Genomic DNA, 23,252 nt, shown 5'->3' on the forward strand with positions numbered 1-23,252 from the left:
GGACCGCCACAGGAGTGAAAGACCTTTGCTGCAGAGGACAAGTTCATTAGAGTTACCAGCCCAAATAAATGCTTCAGAATTCAAGTAACAGACACATCTACTGTTCCGAGGAGACTGAATCAGGCCTTCGTGGTTGAATTGCTGCAATAAAAGCACTACTAAAGGACACCAATAAGAAGAGACTTGCTTGCGGCAAGAAACACAAGCAATGGACATTCGACCAGTGGAAATATGTCCTTTGGTCTGGAGTCCAAATTGGAGATTTTTGAATCCAACCGCCGTGTCTTTGTGAGACGCGATGTGGGTGAAAGGATGATCTCTGAATGTGTATTTCCCACGTGAAGCATTTAGGAGGTGTTATGGTGTGGGGGTGCTTTTCTGGTAACACTGTCAGTGATTTATTTAGAATTCAAGGCACACTTAACCAGCATGGCTACCACAGCGTTCTGCAGCGATACGCCATCCCATCTGGTTTGCGCTTAGTGGGACTGTCATTTATTTTTCAATGACCCAACACACTTCCAGGCTGTTTAAAGGCTATTTGACCAAGAAGGAGCGTGATGGAGTGCTACATCAGATGACCTGTCCTCCACAATCACCTGACTTCAACCCAATTGAGATGGTTTGGGATGAGTTGGACCGCAGAGTGAAGGAAAAGCAACCAACAAGTGCTCAGCATATGTGGGAACTCCTTCAAGACTGTTGGAAAATAATTCCAGTTGAAGCTGGTTGAGAGAATGCCAAGAGTGTGCAAAGCTGTCATCAAGGCAAAGTGTGGCTATTTGAAGAATCTCAAATATAAAATATATTTTGATTTGTTTAATACTTTTTTAGGTACTACATGATTTCATAGATTTGATGTCTTCACTATTATTGTACAATGTAGAAAATATCAAAAATAAATTTAAAAAACCCTTGAATGAGTAGGTGTTCTAAAACTTTTGACCGGTAGTGTACTTAAGTATCAAAAGTATAAATTATTTCACTTTCCTTATATTAAGCAAACCAGACGGCACCATTTTTTAAAATATTTTTTTTTGGTGTTATTTACCGATAGCCAGGGGCAAACTCCAACTCATTTACAAACAAAGCATTTGTTTTTAGTGAGACTGCCAGATCAGAGGCAGTAGGGATGACAAGGGATGTTCTCTTGATAAGTGTGTGAATTGGACAATTTTCCTGTCCTACTAATCATTCAACATGAAACAAGTACTTTTGGGTGTCAGGAAAATATATGGAGTAAAAAGTGCATTATTTGCTTTAGGAATGTAGTGAAGTAAAAGTTTTCCAAAATATAATTTGTAAAGTACAGATAACCCAAACAACTAAAGTGTACTTTAAAGTATTTTTATTTAAGTACTCTGCACCACTGCAGGAAGAGATGTGTTCAACACAAGTTTGGTTGCTAGGTTCGATAAATCAAATTTTGCAAAACATAGTAAGAAGTGTATGTGCAAGGGTTCACATATTATTCACATATTTAAACTCCTCTCTATTCATTAATGGAATCGATTAATCTAACTCCTCTCTACTTGCAGGACCGCGCCAGGCAGGCCCTGGCTACAAACGAGCTGTCCTCGGCCCTGGCCAAGCTGTCGGTGCTCAGTCAGAGGATGGTAGAACAGGCTGCCCGGGAGAAGACCGAGAAAATCATCAACGCCGAGCTGCAGAAGGCTGCCGCAAACCCTGACCTGCAGGTAAGAGATTACTGCTGCCATATGCTACTAAGAGCCATGTATAAAGAGAGTTTGTAGGCGCTAACATGGCGTCCAGTGTAAAAGTTGGCTGTTATCGCTCTATATGGCTCTCGTGGCCAATCATTCCTCTAAACAAGATGCTCAGGGATAAGGTAAGTCATGAGATGAACAGACTGAAGTGGTTTTTTCCAGGTTCCAGGTTTTTCCAGGTCCTCTCCTTATTTGTTCAGTGCATTAGAGAGCGAAAAACAGAGATTGGTTCCAAGGTAGTATTATTACTACTGATGAGAAGTAACAGAATGACTGTGACGTCTGTTCTCTCCATAGGGTCACATCCAGACGTTCCAGCAGGCAGGGTTCAGCAGGGCAGCGTCGCCACGCCAGTCTGTCGACTACGATGACGAGGAGACGGACTCTGACGAGGACATCAGGGAAACATATGGCTACGACATGAAGGTACTGTGGTGTGGCCTGTTAACTCGAAATGACACAACGACAAGGTTCCAGTTTAACAACGTTTACTTAACCATATTAGCACACTACATGGTCGCCATTGCACTCAGGCCAGGTTCATCACCACCGAGACTCCTGCGCAGGCGCACTAATAACAGAGTGATAGAGTGATAGAGTGATAAATATAGGGATACTTCAAACATGGCCAATGGAGAGTTTTCTCAAGCATCCAAGTTTTTTTAAATATCAAAAATACCTGTTGAATCAATTAAAATAAAACCAAATACTACTGTATAGCTGCTAGTACTCTATAGGCAATGTTTCAGCAGGAGTGGTAACAAAGCCAGTAAAACATTGCTATTCAATTTATCTCATGCAAAGACACAGCACATAGCAAATCCTGCTTTTCTAGCATTGTGTCCTCACCTGCCCCACTTTCTCGCTGTCGTGTGTGTGTGTGTGTGTGTGTGTGTGTGTGTGTGTGTGTGTGTGTGTGTGTGTGTGTGTGTGTGTGTGTGTGTGTGTGTGTGTCAGGACCCAGGTGAAGTGAAGCCGTACCTGTTTTGTGATGAGGAGATCCCTGTCAAGTCAGAGGAAGTAGTCAGTCACATGTGGCCCACCACACCCTCTTTCTGCGCTGAACACGCCTACTCCTCTGCATCCAAGTCCTGCCCTCAGAGTAAGACATGGCATTGTAATCTATGGCTACACAAACTCTCTCTCCCATGTTATACTTAAAAATAGTAACTTATAAATGTGTCATTTTATGTTCTGGAGTATTGTTTCCTTTCCTTATGTGTATTGTCTTTGGAACCTTATTTAGAAATGAGAATCTCAAATTACTTACATTAAACTATACATGTAGATATTGAGAGGGTAAATGTGTGTTTTCATTGGTTGATTGATGAATCCTTCTCCCCCTCTAACCTCCAGACCAGAGCACCCCCAGGAAGCAGCCCAGGAAGACGCCCCTGGTGCCTCGATCCCTGGAGCCCCCTGTGCTGGAGCTGTCCCCTCCGGCCAAGGCCCAGTTGGAGGAGCTGATGATGGTGGGGGACCTGCTGGAGGTGTCCCTGGATGAGACCCAGCACATCTGGAGGATCCTGGAGGCCACACACCCTCCCTCTGAGGAGAGGTTCCTACAGGTCATGGAGGTAGGAGAGAGGCATTGGTTTATACACTTATTTTTATACTGAACAAAAATATAAATGCAACATGTAAAGTGTGGCATATCAAGTAGCTGATTTAAAAAGCATGATCATTACACAGGTGCACCTAGTGCTGGGGACAATAAAAGGCCAGTATAATGTGAAGTTTTGTCACAACACAATGCCACAGATGTCTCAAGTTGGAGGGAGCGCGCAATTGGCATGATGTCTGCAGGACTGTCCACCAGAGCTGTGCCAGAGAATTTAATGTTAATTTCTTTACCACAACCGCACAACCAAAGAATTTCTGCACAAACTGTCAGAAACCGTCTCAGGGAAGCTCATCTGCATGCTTGTCGTCCTCACAAGGGTCTTGAGTTGACTGCAGTTTGGCGTCATAACCAACTTCAGTGGGCAAATGCTCACCTTCGAATTCCACTGGCATGCTGGAGAAGTGTGCTTTTCGCTGATGGGGCAGATGACAATATGGTGTTGTGTGGGTGAGGGGTTAGCTGATGTGAACAGAGTGCCCCATAGTGGCGATGGGGTTATGGTATGGGCAGGCATAACCTACGGACAATGAACACAATTGCATTTTATCAATGGCAATTTGAATGCACAGAGACACTGACGAGATCCTTAGGCCCATTGTCGTACAATTCATCCACCATCATCACCTCATGTTTCAGCATGATAATGCACAGCCCCATGTTTTAAGGATCTGTCCACATCCTAGAAGCTGAAAACGTCCCAGATCTTCCATGGCCTGCATACTCACCTGACATGTCTCCCATTGAGCATGTTTGGAATGCTCTGGATTGACGTATACGATTCCGTGTTCCAGTTCCCGCCAATATCCAGTGACTTTGCACAGCCATTGAAGATGAGTGGGACAACATTCCACAGGCCACCATCAACAGCCTGATCTACACTATGTGAAGGAGATGTCACGCTGCAAGCATGAGGCAAATGGTGGTCACACCAGATACTGACTGGTTTTCTGAATCACAACCCTATGCATATCTGTATTCCCAGTCATGTGAAATCTGTAGATTAAGGCCTAATTTATTTATTTCAATTGACTGATTTCCTTATATGAATTAACTCAGTAAAATCTTTGAAATTTTTGCATGTAGCATTTTATATTTTTGTTCATTGCATGTTATTTTATTTAACCAGGTTGACCCATTGAGGTCAAGGTAGACATGGCCAAGAGGGCAGCTCCAGTAAAGAATACACAGTCACTGGCTGAAAACACATGTATGAACTGAACATGGGTGATACTAAGGCTGGTTTCCTGCATCCTGATTAAGTCTACATAATGGACTTAAAAGCACTTTCAGTAGGGATTATTAATTGAGCAATTGTGTCCATCCCTCTTTACTGTCTTCCCTTCCCAGCATGAGGATTCTCAGTTTGAGAAGCCGATGAAGATCAAGATGAAGGACTCTGAGAAGAAGAGGAAGAGGAAGCTGGAGAGGGCGGAGCACCAGCTTCTCATGGCAGCTGTCTCGGGGGTCGGAGACATGATGCGGTCCCCCAAGTCCTCAAAGGATCCGAAACGGAGCCTCTTAGACCCTCTGGGGAAGCCCAAGAAGAAAAAGCTGAAGCTGAACCCGGATAAGAACCGTGAACTGAAACAGCTGGCCAAGCGCCTGGCTAAAGAGGATAAGGAGAGGAAGAGGAAGGATAAAGCTGTGGTCAAGTCTGAGGCTGTCAGGGATGGGCTGGAGAAGAGGAAAGAGAAGAAGATCCTGGATATACCGTCGAAATACGACTGGTCCGGAGCTGAGGACTCCAATGATGAGAACGCTGTCTGTGCATCCAAGAACTGTATGAGACCCTGCAAGGACAAGGTGAGAGCGACACAAGAAGCATGTACACAGTTTGTGTGTGTGTCTGTGTGTGTGTATTTAGTCCAAAATCAACCCTCTCTCCAGTATACACTACTTGATGCACATTTCAAAATTACTGAAGGGGTGTAAGGAATATGGTCAGAACACCTAGGTGGGGCTATTATTGTGTCTATGGGTACAACCTCAGCGAAGGGATTGACTTCTGCCCTGGTATTCCAGACTGACTGATTGAGACCATTAATTTGCCAGCAGAGGGCAGTGCATCTTCTGTAGTTGTCATCAGACCTTGAATAAAAAGGAGAATTTTTGGATCAGGGGAGAGGGGCTCATTTGAGAGAGGATGTAGCGACTCAGAATCATTCTGACAGATGATTTCCATAGATGATTGATAGGTGTGAGGGTTTATTGGTTAACGGTGCAACATAGGTCAGTGAGAGCCTGAGATGGGTTCAGTGTGTGGCCTGAGAGGGTGGGCCATATCAAAAACACAAGTCAGGTTTTGACCCAAGTAAAAGTAGAGATGCGTAGGCAAAATGTCAATTTCTGGAGGTTTGAATACTTTCCTTTTAGGAGGTTTAATGATATTAGCTCTTCAAAACAAAAACTGAATGTCTCACTTTGTGTATTTTTTTGCTGAGTATGACGCAGAGCCAAGTATGCCGAGTTAATATTGAACACTGTGAAGCAAACATCTTTGGAAGTGAGCATCATGGAACAATTGAATATCAACAGCTGATAACAGCACTGGAACACCTTAGTTACACAACGTATTAACAGGACAAGCTATGTGCTGTTGGATGTGACTGTAAATTAAGTCAATGAGTAGCCTAACCACCCTCCCAGTCCTTCCCAGCCAATTGCTCTCAGAACACAACAGAGGCATGGGGATATCCTCCAGCTTAACAGAACATGAAGGGGGACTGGATTGGATTAGGCTTAAATGCAACATAAATATCATGCTTATTATACATCAAGTACGTAATGGTATATTCCTTTTAAAAACACAAACTATCTACAAGTATGACTCTTGTGAATCTGAAGGGCAATGACCTTTTCTGAGCATTAGCTGATGATATTATATCCTTATTTAAGCAGAAGGTGTGATCGCCTATATGTATATGTCTCTTCCCTCTGTCAGGTGGACTGGGTTCAGTGCGACGGCGGCTGTGACGAGTGGTTCCACCAGGTGTGTGTGGGTGTGACCTGCGAGATGGCCGAGAACGAGGACTACATCTGCATCGACTGCACCCGCAAGTCGTCTATCTTGAGTGGGGGCGTAGTTGGAAGTTTGGGCAGAAGCATGGGCATAGGAGGAGGAGGGGTGACAGCAGTGGTGAAGTTGGAGCGTGTTTGTGAGGAGCCGGTGGTGCTGGAAGCACCAGTCTACAGCGGGCTGAGCCAGATCATTATGCCCCCCTCCCAGACCCAAATGATGCCCCCCTCTACCTCCCTCCCCCAGCAGCAGCAACAGCAGCAGCCGGACACTCGGGAGAGCAGCTAGCGCAGACCCAGGACAGAGACGTACATGCACAGTCGGCCACCACACACAAACCCATTCACCCGGTAAGCTTGCATCAGACCATTTGAGTCTGGAAGACCCTGACTTGTTCTGACTGACATATTTCCCTCTTGACTTAATGGTAGAGGAGCTTCAAATTAAGGGGTATCTTCAAGACTGGATGATGATACTCCCATGAGAATAATACTACAAAGAAATTAGACCATCAGCTCCTTTGAGGAGGAGAGAGATGTATTTTCTGAATCACAGACAAACTCCAGATTACCTTTTTCCCCGCTCTCCCTCTCCTATTCTCTCTCCTCATGGGAACCAATTGTTGATGAGGATTTGTTTCTCTCTAATTCAGAACTGTTAAAGGCCTTATAATCCAGAGAACACTGTGTGCACAGAGCGGTTTTTACTGCACGACTTGGAATGACAATGTGCCGTTTTGTCTGTTTCTTGAGTTTTGGGTCTGTAACGTCCTCTACCCCCGTCTGAATTTTTTTTTGTGCCAATCTGCCTCAGTCCTACTACAGTCAAACTTCAGTACAGTCATTATGAAGCTGTGGGGGTGTAATTAGGTGTCCCAAATGGCACCCTATTTTATGTAGTGCACTACATGGGATCTGGTCAAATGTAGTGCACTATAAAGGGAATAGGGTGCCATTTGGGATGCGGTGTTACACCTCCACATATTCATGATAACTACTTAGTCGGCAGGTAGCCTAACTTTTTAAGTGTTGGGCCAGTAACCAAAAAGTCTCTGGTTCGAAACCCCCGGGCTGACTAGGTGAAAAATTTATTGATGTGCCCTTGATTAAGGTACTTAACCCTAATTGCTCCTGTATGTCGATCTGGATAAGAGCATCTGATAAATGACAAAAATGTAAATGTGAAAATTTGGGATGCACATTCAGTATCCTCTCCTCTCTGTCTTTCTTCAAACAATAAATAACAGCTCCATGTAGGACTAGGAACAATGGTTGTATGTAATGATACATATTTATAATGTGTAAATAGGGTTTAAGCAATAAATTGATTGAATGTGGCTGTTTTTGTTTTCTCACCTTTAATAAACAATTCCTAGTCAAATGAGTAAGGAGCAGCATTTTTTGTTTTATTTTCAATACCATTTTATACTATTTCCTGTTTGAGATGATTTGATATGTCAATACCAATGTCTGGCATCAGATGTCTAAACTCCCAACTACCTTTTAGATAGATTTGAGTTTGGGGTGAGTTCCCATGTTTTTAACATGTTTTCGTCTCACGCTCAATCCCAGATCAATGTGTAGCTCATACTGTACCCCCTATGTATGTCTTAGTCTGTAGGAGTTGTCAGAGGAGAATGAAAGGTTCATTAAGAATCTAATATTGGCAATCAGTTGACTGTTTTACACTATCAAATCCATTTTCTTGAAACAATGCAACAACTTGTTACATTTTCTGTGTCTGCCCTCTCATTCATTGTTTTGGCTTGGTGATGTGTCTAACCATGCAAATATCTAATCGCAGGATTTAAATTCACATTAGTATTCTATTTGTACTTGTAAAGGTGCATTAATTGCATGTAATGTGATTCTGAACACCTATGCTTCAGCTACTGTATGTAGGGGAAACCACCAACCAATGGAAGCAATGCCAAGTAAAATCTAGTCCTGACCTTCGCTGCTTCCTCAGGTCCATTTGACCCACTCACCTCTTACAGAGACAAAAGCTAACCAGAGAGACAAACTGCAAACGGCAAGCACGAGACAGGACATAGGTGATCGCAGTTGGACACTGGATCATTAACCAAAACAAATTGTATAATTCATAATTCACCCCGTTCCGCTAGCGGAACCCCTCGCCAACAGCCAATAAAATTGCAGGGCGCCAAATACAAAACAACAGAAAACTCATAAATCTAATTTCTCAAACGTACAAGTATTAGGCGCCATTTTAAAGATAACATTCTCGTTAATCCAGCCACAGTGTCTGATTTCAAATATGCTTTACAGCGAAAGCTCCACAAACGATTGTTAGGTCACCACCAAGTCACAGATAAACCCAGCCATTTTTCCCGCCAAAGAGAGGAGTCACAAAAAGCACAAATAGAGATAAAATGAATCACTAACCTTTGATGATCTTCATCAGATGACACTCATAGGACTTCATGTTACACAATACATGTATGTTTTGTTCGGTAAAAATCTTATTTTACATTGGTGTGTTAGATTCAGTAGTTCCAAAACATGCAGTGATATTGCAGAGAGCCACATGAATTCACAGAAATACTCATTATAAATGTTGATGAAAATACAGCTATTATACATGAAACTTTAGATTCACTTCACTTCTTAATGCGACCGTTGTGTCAGATTTCAAAAAAACTTTACGGAAAAAGCATAATCTGAGAACGGCGCTCAGATCCCAAACCAGCCAGAGAAATATACGCCATGTTGGGTAGTCAACATTATTCATATATAAATATTCACTTACCTTTGATCTTCATCAGCATGCACTCCCAGGAATCGCAGTTCCACAATAAATGCTTGTTTTGTTCGATAATGTCCATCATTTATGTCCAAATAGCTTCTTTTGTTAGGGCGTTTGGTAAACAATCCAAAAGCGCGATCTGGTCGATTCGGACGAAACGTTCAAAAAGTTATATTACAGGTCGAAGAAACTTGTCAAACTAAGTATAGAATCAATCTTTAGGATGTTTTTATCATAAAAGTTCAATACTGTTCCAACCGGAGAATTCCATTGGCTGTAGGCAGACCCCTTAGTAAAACATCTCCCATCCGGCCCCCCTTCACATGAGCATCCTGACACCACGTTCTAAAGACGGTTGACATCTAGTGGAAGCCTTAGGAAGTGAGAAATAACCCATATTCCACTGTGTATTCGATAGGGGTGAGTTCAAAAACTACAAACCTCAGATATCCCACTTCCTGTTTGGATTTTTTCTCAGGTTTTTGCCTGCCATATGAGTTCTGTTATACACACAGACATCATTCAAACAGTTTTAGAAACTTCAGAGTGTTTTATATCCAATACTACTAATAATAATAATATGCATATATTAGCATCTGGGACTGAGTAGGAGGCAGTTCACTCTGGGCATGCTAATCATCCAAAAGTAAAAATGCTGCCCCCTATCCCAAACAAGTTAACTAATATTTGAATTCTAAGGTTAGAACATGGTACATCATGTCTTTCTAAGGCGTTTTGATTTTGTATCAAATAAGTTATAAGATGACTTCACCTCTGGGCATATTTTAATGATGTGAGATCGAAGGTTTAGTGTGGAATCGTCCTGGGCTGTTTCCCCAGATTGAGATTTTCAATGTAAACCATTTGTTAAGAACTAATCAATTCTGTAAGCATGCTGTCTCAGGGCTGTTGCCTTTCCCACCCATTCACGGTCAATGTCAGTACAGTATGTACATGACATAATGGGACATGATTAATGCAAAATGTTAATCAATTTAAGGCAGGCCTGAACTTGATTGTGTAAAGTTCTGCCTGTTTTTGAGTACATTAAGTTCTTCAGATGGCAGTTTGAGAGAGCCACAACCTTTTTTTTGAGGAGTCATTAGGCAAAAGATAATATGGTGCAGTATCAATGTACTTGGCATGTACTTACAAATCTAGAACCTGTTTTGCTAACTTTCCACTCCTTGGCAAACGTGGCATGACATGGAGTGGAATAATAACTCAAACGAACGGGTACCCTGGCTACTTACAAGTTACTTTACATTTAAAATAAATACATGTGTATATGCATAACGTATTTGGATCACTACATGTAGCTACTTGTCTTGAAAATAGCCAAACTGTTTTCATTGCTTGAAATAGTTAAAGCAGCCCTCTCAAATGGCAAGAACAGCAACAGCAGCATGTTGAGGTTCCTGGGCCCTGTCCCTCAGCTCCAGAGAGGAGAAGAGGAAGGAGAGGGGCCAATGCAGCAACAAACTAGAGTTCATCCCGTCTGTGATGGGATCCATCATCGGCCTGGGTAACATGTGGCACTTTCCTTACCTCTGCTACAAGAACGGAGGAGGTGAGTTCTAAGGATGGGACCAGAGTAGGTCACAGACGTTTTAATTGACTCTGCTTCTAAAATAAGAGTTCATTTAGCAGTGAGAAGTTCCGGCTAGTTCAGTGACAGAACATGCATAAAAAAAGGTTACCATGAGGCAGAAGTATCACAATAAATTTAAGTGAAAAACTTAAAGTAGACAGCCAATCTACATGCAAAAACAGGCAAATCTTTAAAATACACTAAAACCATTATTGAATGTGTACATACAGTGGGGAGAACAAGTATTTGATACACTGCCGATTTTCTGTAAATCGGGTCTGTAATTTTTATCATAGGTACACTTCAACTGTGAGAGACGGAATCTAAAACAAAAATCCAGAAAATCACATTGTATGATTAAGTAATTCATTTGCATTTTAATGCATGACATAAGTATTTGATACATCAGAAAAGCAGAACTTAATATTTGGTACAGAAACCTTTGTTTGCAATTACAGAGATCATACGTTTCCTGTAGTTCTTGACCAGGTTTGCACACACTGCAGCAGGGATTTTGGCCCACTCCTCCATACAGACCTTCACCAGATCCTTCAGGTTTCGGGGCTGTCGCTGGGCAATACGGACTTTCAGCTCCCTCCAAAGATTTTCTATTGGGTTCAGGTCTGGAGACTGGCTAGGCCACTCCAGGACCTTGAGCTGGTTCTTACGGAGCCACTCCTTAGTTGCCCTGGCTGTGTGTTTTGGGTCGTTGTCATGCTGGAAGACCCAGCCACGACCCATCTTCAATGCTCTTACTGATGGAAGGAGGTTGTTGGCCAAGATCTCGCGATACATGGCCCCATCCATCCTCCCCTCAATACGGTGCAGTCGTCCTGTCCCCTTTGCAGAAAATCATCCCCAAAGAATGATGTTTCCACCTCCATGCTTCATGGTTGGGATGGTGTTCTTGGGGTAGTACTCATCCTTCTTCTTCCTCCAAACACGGCGAGTGGAGTTTAGACCAAAAAGCTCTATTTTTGTCTCATCAGACCACATGACCTTCTCCCATTCCTCCTCTGGATCATCCAGATGGTCATTGGCAAACTTCAGACGGGCCTGGATATGCGCTGGCTTGAGCAGGGGGACCTTGCGTGCGCTGCAGGATTTTAATCCATGACGGCGTAGTGTGTTACTAATGGTTTTCTTTGAGACTGTGGTCCCAGCTCTCTTCAGGTCATTGACCAGGTCCTGCCGTGTAGTTCTGGGCTGATCCCTCACCTTCCTCATGATCATTGATGCCCCACGAGGTGAGATCTTGCATGGAGCCCCAGACCGAGGGTGATTGAACTTCTTCCATTTTCTAATAATTGCGCCAACAGTTGTTGCCTTCTCACCAACCTGCTTGCCTATTGTCCTGTAGCCCATCCCAGCCTTGTGCAGGTCTACAATTTTATCCCTGATGTCCTTACACAGCTCTCTGGTCTTGGCCATTGTGGAGAGGTTGGAGTCTGTTTGATTGAGTGTGTGGACAGGCGTCTTTTATACAGGTAACGAGTTCAAACAGGTGCAGTTAATACAGGTAATGAGTGGAGAACATGAGGGCTTCTTAAAGAAAAACTAACAGGTCTGTGAGAGCCGGAATTCTTACTGGTTGTACCTATGATAAAAATTACAGACCTCTACATGCTTTGTAAGTAGGAAAACCTGCAAAATCGGCAGTGTATCAAATACTTGTTCTCCCCACTGTACGTACTGTTACATTTTTTATATTTTAGAAAATGGGAAAGCCGTACTCTTTGGAACTTTTAATGTTCTGCTCTGAATTAGTTTGTGTCTAGTAGAAAAAGGCCTGCTGTCAAATACCTATATCGACATAACCTGAAAGGCCGCTCAGCAAGGAAGAAGCCACTGCTCCAAAACCGCCAAAAACAGCCAGACTACGGTTTGCAACTGCACATGGGGACAAAGATCGTACTTTTTGAAGAAAATGTTTGGAGGAAAAAGGGGGAAGCTTGCAAGCCGAAGAACACCATCCCAACCGTGAAGCACGGGGGTGGCAGCATCATGTTGTGGGGGTGCTTTGCAGCAGGAGAGACTGGTGCACTTCACAAAACAGATGGCATCATGAAGAGGAAAAATATGTGGATATATTGAAGCAACATCAGTCAGGAAGTTAAAGCTTGGTCACAAATGGGTTTTCCAAATGGACAATGACCACAAGTATACTTCCAAAGTTGTGGCAAAATGGCTTAAGGACAACAAAGTCAATGTATTGGAGTGGCCATCACAAAGCCCTGACCTCAGTCCTATAGAAAATTTGTGGGCAGAACTGAAAAAGCGTGTGCGAGCAAGGAGGCCTACAAACCTGACTCACTTACACCAGCTCTGTCAGGAGGAATGGGCCAAAATTCACCCAACTTATTGTGGGAAGCTTGTGGAAGGCTACCTGAAACGTTTGACCCAAGTTAAACAATTTAAAGGCAATGCTACCAAATACTAATTGAGTGTATGTAAACTTCTGACTCACTGGGAATGTGATGAAATAAATAAAAACTGAAATAAATCATTCTCTCTACTATTATTCTGACATTTCACTATGGGCCATCTTCTTTATCATGATCATCCTACTAGGGTTGGACAGTAAAGTAAAGCATCTTAAGTTATTTACAATGTTTATGAATGTACTGTCAAGCAAATGGTCGCGGTTAAGGATAGAATGGACCACTTCTGTACAATGAGAACTAAGGAGATCCAAGAGCACCACGATCTATGTAACCAAACATACCTAGCCTAACATGATATCAGCGATGCTCACTATTTGTTACCAAACATGCCTAGAACTGAGATTTGTTAAAATACCTCTCCCTTTCTCTCCAGTTTGTGTGTGTAGAGAGTGTTGGGGCTCATTTCCTTGTTCCTTGTCAATCATTGGCTCATTGGTGAAATTAGCATTATGACAATATCTTTAATTAAATAATTCAAAAACTTTTATTAATGCAATTGCAGACAGAACTTGACAACAGAAACATAACACATGTTTCCGAGTAAATTCTGCAAAATATAAAAAGTCCCAAGTTATTTTATTAAAGCCGAAGTCCAGCCCTTGTGATGTCACTGCATACGTCATTACCTTCTACTTATCAGACCAAGCCCGTGCATACACAGCTATATAAACTTGCAAGAGATACAAAAGTTCCACTGTTTTCTAAGGCCTAGGCAATAAATGTCCACTCCCCAAAGTTGATTTATTGTGGAATGTCTGGCTAGTCTCTTATCTCCTACACTCCCCTGCAGAGTTCTGTCTGTCACACATTTCTCAGAGGGGTCTCTTTATAAGAGGCAGAGAGACTAGAAAATAACTGTGGAACAATACGAAAGCTCTATAATGAATATATATATTGTTAATCTGTAGTCTAGGACCCTATAAATGGAAGGAGGGTGGGGTCTTATAACCCCTCCCCTTCTATTAATACAACATAAGCATAATCAATTATTATAATACATCAAACATTTGGTACAGCCCCTATCATGACCCCTAGGTGAACTCCTGACAAGAGCTTAAAAACCTCTCTTGGGTAGGGGGCAGTATTTTGACATCCAGATGAAAAGCATGCCCAAAGTAAACTGCCTGTTACTCAGGCCCAGAAGCTAGGAAATGCATATAATTGGTGGATTTGGATAGAAAACTCTAAAGTTTCGAAAACTGTTAAAATAATGTCTGTGAGTATAACAGAACTGATATGGCAGGCGAAACCCCGAGGATAAACCCCCCCCAACAAAAAAATTCAGCCTATCTCTATTTTCAATGGCTATCACTTTTATTATAAGGCCAAGTCCACCCAGATTGCAGTTCCTAGGGATTCCACTAGATGTCAACAGTCTTTAGGAAGAGTTTCAGGCTGGTTTTTGGAAAAATGACACAGACATTTTTGTTTTTCTAGGTGGCTCCCATTTTGGCTGTAGTGTTTCCAAGCGCGTGGAAGAGAGCGCGTTCTTTGGTATTTTTCTCCGGTAAAGACAATAACGATTCTCCCTCTTAAATTGTATAGTTTATTTACGTATTAGGGTACCTAAGGTTTGATTGTAAACGTTGTTTGACTTGTTTGGTAAAGTTTATTAGTAACGTTTGGGATTCATTTTGTATGCATTTTGATGGAGGGAAACTTTGACTGAAGTGCGCCAGCTAAATTGAGTTTTTATGGATATAAAGAAGGACATTATCAAACAAAATGACCAATTGTGATGTAACTGGGACCTTGGAGTGCCAACAGAAGATCATCAAAGGTAAGGCATTTTTTATATTGCTATTTCTGACTTTCGTGTCACACCTGCCTGGTTAAAATATGTTTTTCATGTGTTTGTATGTGGGGCGCTGTCCTCAGATAATCGCATGGTTTGCTTTCGCCGTCAAGGATTTTTGAAATCTGACACATCGGCTGGATTAACAAGAAGTTAAGCTTTATTTTGATGTATTACACTTGTGATTTTATGAAAGTTAAATGTTTATAAAACTGTAGTTTGAATTTTGCTCTCTGCAATTTCACTGGACCCTTCCTTCCCACCTGCCCATAAGAACACCAACGGCCATGGTGAACATGTATCCTGAGGTGTTCTGTCGTAAGAACCGCAGAGAGCTCTTTCTGGCTTTCATGGCCTTCATCTCCTTCCTCATGGGCCTGGTCATGCTGATGGAGGTACATCTGGCATCACATCTGGAATTTGGAATTAACCCTCATGGGTTAGTTAGGGGGGGACACCTGCCTGGGGACTGGGTTGTGAATAAACCCTCAAGGGCTATTTCATTGTGTTCTTTAGCTGTAATATGCAGACAGACAAAGTCTAACTTACCAGGTGGCTGGTCGAGATTGCGTTCAAAGCAAACAAAACAAATATAGATTATGATTTGTTTTATTAGCTAGGACATTTTCATTCTGTGGACAGAAACCACTTCAGAGTTGTTAACAGCCTCGTCACTGTGATTCAGGACAGCATAACACATTGTTGTTCACTACATGACCAAGTGGCGCAGCTGTCTAAGGCACTGCATCGCAGTGTTGAGGTGTCACAAATGTCTGGGTGTTTGATCCCAGGCTGTGTCACAGCCGGCCGTGACCGGGAGTCCCGTAGGGCAGCGCACAATTGTCCCAGCGTCGTCCGGTTTAGGGGAGGGTTTGGCCGGGGGGCTTTCATTGGCTCATCGAGCTCTAGCTCCTTGTGGCGGGCCGGGCGCCTGCAAGTTGACTTTGGTCGTCAGTTGAGCGGTGTTTCCTCCGACACATTGGTGCGGCTGGCTTCCGGGTTAAGTGAGCAGAAGCAACGCTGCTTAGCGGGTCATGTTTTGGAGGACGCATGTAACAAACTTTGCCTCTCCCTAGCCCATTGGGGAATTGCAGCGAAGAGACAAGATCGTAACTACCAACTTGGATATCACGAAACGGGGTGAAAAAAAACTATAACAAAAAAAGGTATGTGGACACCTGCTTGTCGAACATCTAATTCCAAAATCATGGGCATTAATATGGTCTTGGTCCTCCGCTCTTCTGAGGCTATCCACTAATGCTGGAACATTGCTGCGGGGACTTGCTTCCGTTCAGCGACATGAGCATTAGTTAAGTCGGTCACTGATGTTGGGCGATTAGGCCTGGCTCGCAGTCAGCGTTCCAATTCATTCTGAAAGTGTTCGATGGGGTTGAGGTCAGGGATCTGTGCAGGCCAGTCAAGTTCTTCCACACCGATCTCAAGTGTTTTTTTGTGTTCTTGTCTCTCTTTAGGGTGGGGTGTAAGTGTTCCAGCTGACGGACTACTATGCTGCTAGTGGCATGTGTCTTTTCTTCATGGCCATCTTTGAGACGGTCTCCAATCCAATTCTACAACCCAAAAATCTGATGGAACCGATCGAAAGATTGTTACACCATATCAAACCCCCAAAGACAGAACTGTCACTGGTTTATTCCAGAATACAGTGCATTCGGGAAGTATTCAGACCCCTTCACCTTTTCCACATTTTGTTACGTTAGTGCCTTAACAAGGCAGTTAACCAAGCCCGTCATTGTAAATAAGTATTTGTTCTTAATTAACTGACTTGCCTAGTTAAATAAAGGTTCAATAAAATAAAAATAATAAAGTATTCTGACACTTTGCTATGAGACTCGCAATTGAGCTCAGGTGGATCCTGTTTCCATTGATCATCCTTGATATGTTTCTACAACTTGATTGGAGTCCACCTGTGGTCAATTCAATTGATAGGACATGATACACACCTGTCTATATAAGGTCCCACAGTTGACAGTGCAAGTCAGAGCAAAAACCTAGCCATGAGGTCGAAGGTATTGTCTTGATTTAGTATTGCCAGCCTAATCTCGGGAGTTGATAGGCTTGAAGTCATAAACAGTGCTGTGCATCCCAGCATTGCTAAGAGCTGCTTTTCGAATGAATGCTTACGAGCCTACCACCGCTCAGTCAGACTGCTCTATCAAATCATATACTTAATTATAATATAATAAACACACAGAAATACGAGCCTTTGGTCATTAATATGGTCAATTTCGAAAACAAAACGTTTATTCTTTCAGTGAAATACGGAACCGTTCCGTATTTTATCGAACGGGTGGCGACCCTAAGTCTAAATATTGCTGTTACATTGCACAACCTTCAACGTTATGTCATAATTATGTAAAATTCTGGCAAATTAATTATGGTCTTCACACAGTTGGCAACGAGCCAGGCGGCCCAAACTGTTGCATATACCCAGACTCTGTTTGCACTAAACGCAAGAGAAGTGAAACATTTTCCCTAGTTAATATTGCCTGCTAACATTAATTTATTTCAACTACATATGCAGGTTTAAGAAAATATACTTGTGTATTGATTTTAAGAAAGGCATTGATGTTTATGGTTAGGTACATTATTGCAACGATTATGCCTTTTTCGCGAATGCGCTTTTGTTAAATCATCAAGTTGAAGTAGGCTGTGATTCAATGATAAATTGACAGGCACCGCATTGATTATATGCAACGCAGAACAAGCTAGTTAATTAACCTAGTAATACAATCAACCATGTGTAGTTAACTAGTGATTATGTGGAGATTGATTGTTTTTTTTCTAAGTTCAGTTTAATGCTAGCTAGCAACTTAGTTTGGCTCCCTGCAGCCACAAGGTCATTTTGAGGCTGCACTCGCTTAACAGGTGGTCAGCCTGCCACGTAGTCCCCTTGTGGATTGCAATGTAATCGGTCATAATCGGCATCCAAAAAGGCAGATTATCGATTATTATGAAAACTTTAAATCTGCCCTAATTAATCAGTCGTCCTCTAGTCTGAATACTTTCTGAATGCACTGTATATTCCTTACCGTTTGATAGTACTGTTCAGAGACTGCTTCATAGTCTCAATTGTTGACCTTCATGTCCACAGCTCTTGTTATGATCAAACCCAGCATGGTTAGCCTGTCTCTCTGTTGTATGTTGTTCCAGTTGTCGACCGCTTCTATGATAACATCGAAGACATGATTGGCTACCATCCAGTACCTTACATTAAATACTGCTGGCTGTATGTCACCCCAGCCACATGCATGGTGAGTGACCTACAAACCCATTTAAAATATTGTATACAGTATAAAATGCCATTAGTTATGGTAAGGGAAAGGATTTTTTTCCCTGGGCCCACTCCAATTTGCATACTGCCCAAACAGATCCACAGATGATGCAATCTCTATTGCACTCCACACTGCCCTTTCCCACCTGGACAAAAGAAACAGTTATGTGAGAATGCTATTCATTGACTACAGCTCAGCGTTCAACACCATAGTGCCCTCAAAGCTCATCACTAAGCTAAGGATCCAGGGACTAAACACCTCCCTCTGCAACTGGATCCTGGACTTCCTGACGGGCCGCCCCCAGGTGGTGAGGGGAGGTAGAAACATCTGCCACGCTGATCCTCAACACTGGAGCTCCCCAGGGGTGCGTGCTCAGTCCCCTCCTGTACTCCCTGTTCACCCACGACTGCATGGCCAGGCAAGACTCCAACACCATCATTAAGTTTGCAGATGACAACAGTGGTAGGCCTGATCACTGACAACGACGAGACAGCCTATAGGGAGGAGGTCAGAGACCTAGCCGGGTGGTGCCAGAATAACAACCTATCCCTCAATGTAACCAAGACTAAGGAGACTATTGTGGACTTCATGAAAAGGAGGACCGAGCATGCCCCCATTCTCATCGACGGGGTTGTAGTGGAGCAGATTGAGAGCTTCAAGTTCCTTGGTGTCCACATCAATGACAAACTAGAATGGTCCAAACACACCAAGACAGTCGTGAAGAGGGCACGGCAAAGCCTATTCCCTCTCAGGAAACTAAAAAGATGGGTCCTGAGATCCTCAAAATGTCCTACAGCTGCAACATCGAGAGCATCCTGACTGGTTGCATCACTGCCTGGTACGGCAATTGCTCGGCCTCTGACCGCAAGGCACTACAGACGGTAGTGCGTACGGCCCAGTACATCACTGGGGCTAAGCTGCCTGCCATCCAGGACCTCTACACCAGGGGGTGTCAGAGGAAGGCCCTAAAAATGGTCAAAGACCCCAGCCACCCCAGTCATAGACTGTTCTCTCTACTACCGCATGGCAAGCGGTACCGGAGTGCCAAGTCTAGGACAAAAAGGCTTCTCAACAGCTTTTTACTGTTGTTTTATTTCTTTACCTACCTATTGTTCACCTAATACCTTTTTTGCACTATTGGTTAGAGCCTGTAATTAAGCATTTTCGCTGTAAGGTCTACACATGTTGTATTCGGCGCACGTGACAAATAAACATGTTGCCCATAGAACGGTTTAGGCCTTCTGTGGTGCACCTCCGAATAATGCAATAAACGCAGAAAGTTCTCTAGGTCTCTCCGGTAACTTAGAAAATGTATTTAAAAAATTATATCCAGAAATGTGTCAATTTCAGGCATGTACAAAACGTGTAATAAAGTAGCAGGAGCCTGCTTACATCGGTCACAAGTGGGATATATTTCTGGTCTGATCTTGGATAATTTTGCCTTTGACTAATGCAGCTGATTAACTATTTTAAATTGAATTACAGCATGTCTTAGACACATAGATGAAAAAGGTATTCTCTGAAGCATACGCTGCCAAGTTAAGTCTGAAAGTTGTTCACCTAAATCCTCTTCCCATTGGTTGTTAAGAGAGTTCAAGGTTCAGATTGTGCGAGTTTAATAACGTGTAGATCATGCTCATGGCACAGTAGCCTGCTGCAGATGTGCCCCACTGATGGCGCCGACAGAGATGGTCGCCTCGCTTCGCATTCTTAGGAAACTATGCAGTATTTTGTTTTTTATGTATTATTTCTTACATTGTTACCCCAGGAAATCTTAACTCTTATTACATACAGCCGGGAAGAACTATTGGATATACAGTGGGGAGAACAAGTATTTGATACACTGCCGATTTTGCAGGTTTTCCTACTTACAAAGCATGTAGAGGTCTGTAATTTTGATCATAGGTACACTTCAACTGTGAGAGACGGAATCTAAAACAAAAATCCAGAAAATCACATTGTATGATTTTTAAGTAATTCATTTGCATTTTATTGCATGACATAAGTATTTGATCACCTACCAACCAGTAAGAATTCCGGCTCTCACAGACCTGTTAGTTTTTCTTTAAGAAGCCCTCCTGTTCTCCACTCATTACCTGTATTAACTGCACCTGTTTGAACTCGTTACCTGTATAAAAGACACCTGTCCACACACTCAATCAAACAGACTCCAACCTCTCCACAATGGCCAAGACCAGAGAGCTGTGTAAGGACATCAGGGATAAAATTGTAGACCTGCACAAGGCTGGGATGGGCTACAGGACAATAGGCAAGCAGCTTGGTGAGAAGGCAACAACTGTTGGCGCAATTATTAGAAAATAGAAGAAAATAGAAGTTCAAGATGATGGTCAATCACCCTCGGTCTGGGGCTCCATGCAAGATCTCACCTCGTGGGGCATCAATGATCATGAGGAAGGTGAGGGATCAGCCCAGAACTACACGGCAGGACCTGGTCAATGACCTGAAGAGAGCTGGGACCACAGTCTCAAAGAAAACCATTAGTAACACACTACGCCGTCATGGATTAAAATCCTGCAGCGCACACAAGGTCCCCCTGCTCAAGCAGGCGCATGTCCAGGCCCGTCTGAAGTTTGCCAATGACCATCTGGATGATCCAGAGGAGGAATGGGAGAAGGTCATGTGGTCTGATGAGACAAAAATAGAGCTTTTTGGTCTAAACTCCACTCGCCGTGTTTGGAGGAAGTAGAAGGATGAGTACAACCCCAAGAACACCATCCCAACCGTGAAGCATGGAGGTGGAAACATCATTCTTTGGGGATGCTTTTCTGCAAAGGGGACAGGACGACTGCACCGTATTGAGGGGAGGATGGATGGGGCCATGTATTGCGAGATCTTAGCCAACAACCTCCTTCCCTCAGTAAGAGCATTGATGATGGGTCGTGGCTGGGTCCTCCAGCATGACAACGACCCGAAACACACAGCCAGGGCAACTAAGGAGTGGCTCCGTAAGAAGTATCTCAAGGTCCTGGAGTGGCCTAGCCAGTCTCCAGACCTGAACCCAATAGAAAATCTTTGGAGGGAGCTGAAAGTCCGTATTGCCCAGCGACAGCCCCGAAACCTGAAGGATCTGGAGAAGGTCTGTATGGAGGAGTGGGCCAAAATCCCTGCTGCAGTGTGTGCAAACCTGGTCAAGAACTACAGGAAACGTATGATCTCTGTAATTGCAAACAAAGGATTCTGTACCAAATATTAAGTTCTGCTTTTCTGATGTATCAAATACTTATGTCATGCAATAAAATGCTAATTAATTACTTAAAAATCATACAATGTGATTTTCGGGATTTTTGTTTTAGTTTTTTTGTTTTAGTCTCTCACAGTTGAAGTGTACCTATGATAAAAATTACAGACCTCTACATGCTTTGTAAGTAGGAAAATCTGCAAAATCGGCAGTGTATCAAATACTTGTTCTCCCCACTGTAAGAGCAACGTCAACTTACCAACATTACGATCAGGAATACGACTTTTCCAAAGCGGATCCTCTGTTTGGACCACCACCCAAGGCAATGGATCGGGTCCCAGTAGGCGACCCAAAACAACAGCACTGTAGAAGGGGCAGACGGAGCGGTCTTCTGGTCAGACTCCGTAGACGGACACATCGCTCACCGCTCCCAAGTATACTACTCGCCAATGTCCAGTCTCTTGACAACAAGGTAGATGAAATTCGAGCAAGGGTTGCCTTCCAGAGAGACATCAGAGATTGTAACATTCACTGTTTCATGGAAACATGGCCCACTCGGCATATGTTATCAGAGTCGGTACAGCCATCCGGTTTCTTCACGCATCACGCCGACAGAAACAAACATCTCTCTGGTAAGAAGAAGGGCGGGGGTGTATGCCTTATGATTAATGAGTCGTGGTGTGATCATAACAACATACAGGAACTCAAGTCCTTTTGTTCACCTGACCTAGAATTCCTTACAATCAAATGCCGACCGCATTATCTACCAAGATAATTCTCTTCGATTATAATCACAGCCGTGTATATCCCCCCCCAAGCAGACACCTCGACAGCCCTGAAAGAACTTCATAGTATCCAAGATGATCCAAAAAAAGATAAAAAATCCAAGATGGTGTAGCAGTTCAGACGTCTTTGTCTTCATCTTGTCGTGTCCCGTGTATATATATTTTTTTCCTTTGTATATATATTTTTAAATATTTTAACATACTCTCCTGGAACCCGCCTCACCCAATGTGGTATGGATCTGCTATTTTCTATACTTTAGAACCGGAACCCCCAACAAAAGCTAGCCAGCTAACTAGCTAATAGTCAGTTAGCCACGGCTACCCGTCAAACAGAGGTTAATACAGGCCCTGCAGCGCCTAGCCCCACTCCCATTCCCCAGGCGCTCTCATTTGTTGATTTCTGTAACTGTAAAAGCCTTGGTTTCATGCATGTTAACATTAGAAGCCTCCTCCCTAAGTTTGTTTTACTCACTGCTTTAGCAAACTCTGCCAACCCGGATGTCCTAGCCGTGTCTGAATCCTGGCTTAGGAAGGCCACCAAAAATCCTGAAATTTCCTGAACTTCCAAAGGGGGCGGAGTTGCAATCTACTGAAGAGACAGCCTGCAGAGTTCTGTCATACTACCCAGGTCTGTGCCCAAACAATTCAAGCTTCTACTTCTAAAAATCCACTTTTCCAGAAACAAGTCTCTCACCGTTGCCGCTTGTTATAGACCACCTTCTGCCCCCAGCTGTGCCCTGGACACCATATGTGAATTGATTTCCCCCCATCCATCTTCAGAGCTCGTGCTGCTAGGTGACTTAAACTGGGACATGCTTAACACCCCGGCCATCCTACAATCTAAGCTTGATGCCCTCAATCTCACACAAATTATCAATGAACCTACCAGGTACAACCCCAAATCTGTAAACACGGGGACCCTCATAGATATCATCCTGACCAACTTGCCATCTAAATACACCTCTGCTGTCTTCAACCAGGATCTCAGCGATCACTGCCTCATTGCCTGCGT

The 23,252-nt window shown here is 43.2% G+C and overlaps 1 protein-coding gene and 1 long non-coding RNA gene across 10 annotated transcripts in view; one reads left to right on the plus strand and one right to left on the minus strand.

Annotated features, from left to right (window-relative positions):
* Nucleotides 1-7,750, plus strand: part of LOC139534103 (lysine-specific demethylase 5A-like) — a 66,762-nt gene extending 59,012 nt beyond the window's left edge. For all 9 annotated transcript variants that reach the window (XM_071332862.1, XM_071332856.1, XM_071332861.1 and 6 more), the window contains 6 exons: nt 1,539-1,697; nt 2,025-2,153; nt 2,685-2,829; nt 3,084-3,304; nt 4,699-5,154; nt 6,293-7,750. In XM_071332862.1, the coding sequence (XP_071188963.1) occupies nt 1,539-1,697; nt 2,025-2,153; nt 2,685-2,829; nt 3,084-3,304; nt 4,699-5,154; nt 6,293-6,655 (1,473 nt within the window). In that variant the 3' untranslated portion in view covers nt 6,656-7,750. The remainder of the gene's footprint in view (nt 1-1,538; nt 1,698-2,024; nt 2,154-2,684; nt 2,830-3,083; nt 3,305-4,698; nt 5,155-6,292) is intronic.
* Nucleotides 1-23,252, minus strand: part of LOC139534105 (uncharacterized) — a 982,995-nt gene that overhangs the window by 605,288 nt on the left and 354,455 nt on the right. The gene's annotated exons all lie outside the window — the stretch shown is intronic.

This window comes from Salvelinus alpinus, chromosome 11 (genome assembly GCF_045679555.1).
Source record: "Salvelinus alpinus chromosome 11, SLU_Salpinus.1, whole genome shotgun sequence".
Classification (NCBI taxonomy): domain Eukaryota; kingdom Metazoa; phylum Chordata; class Actinopteri; order Salmoniformes; family Salmonidae; genus Salvelinus; species Salvelinus alpinus.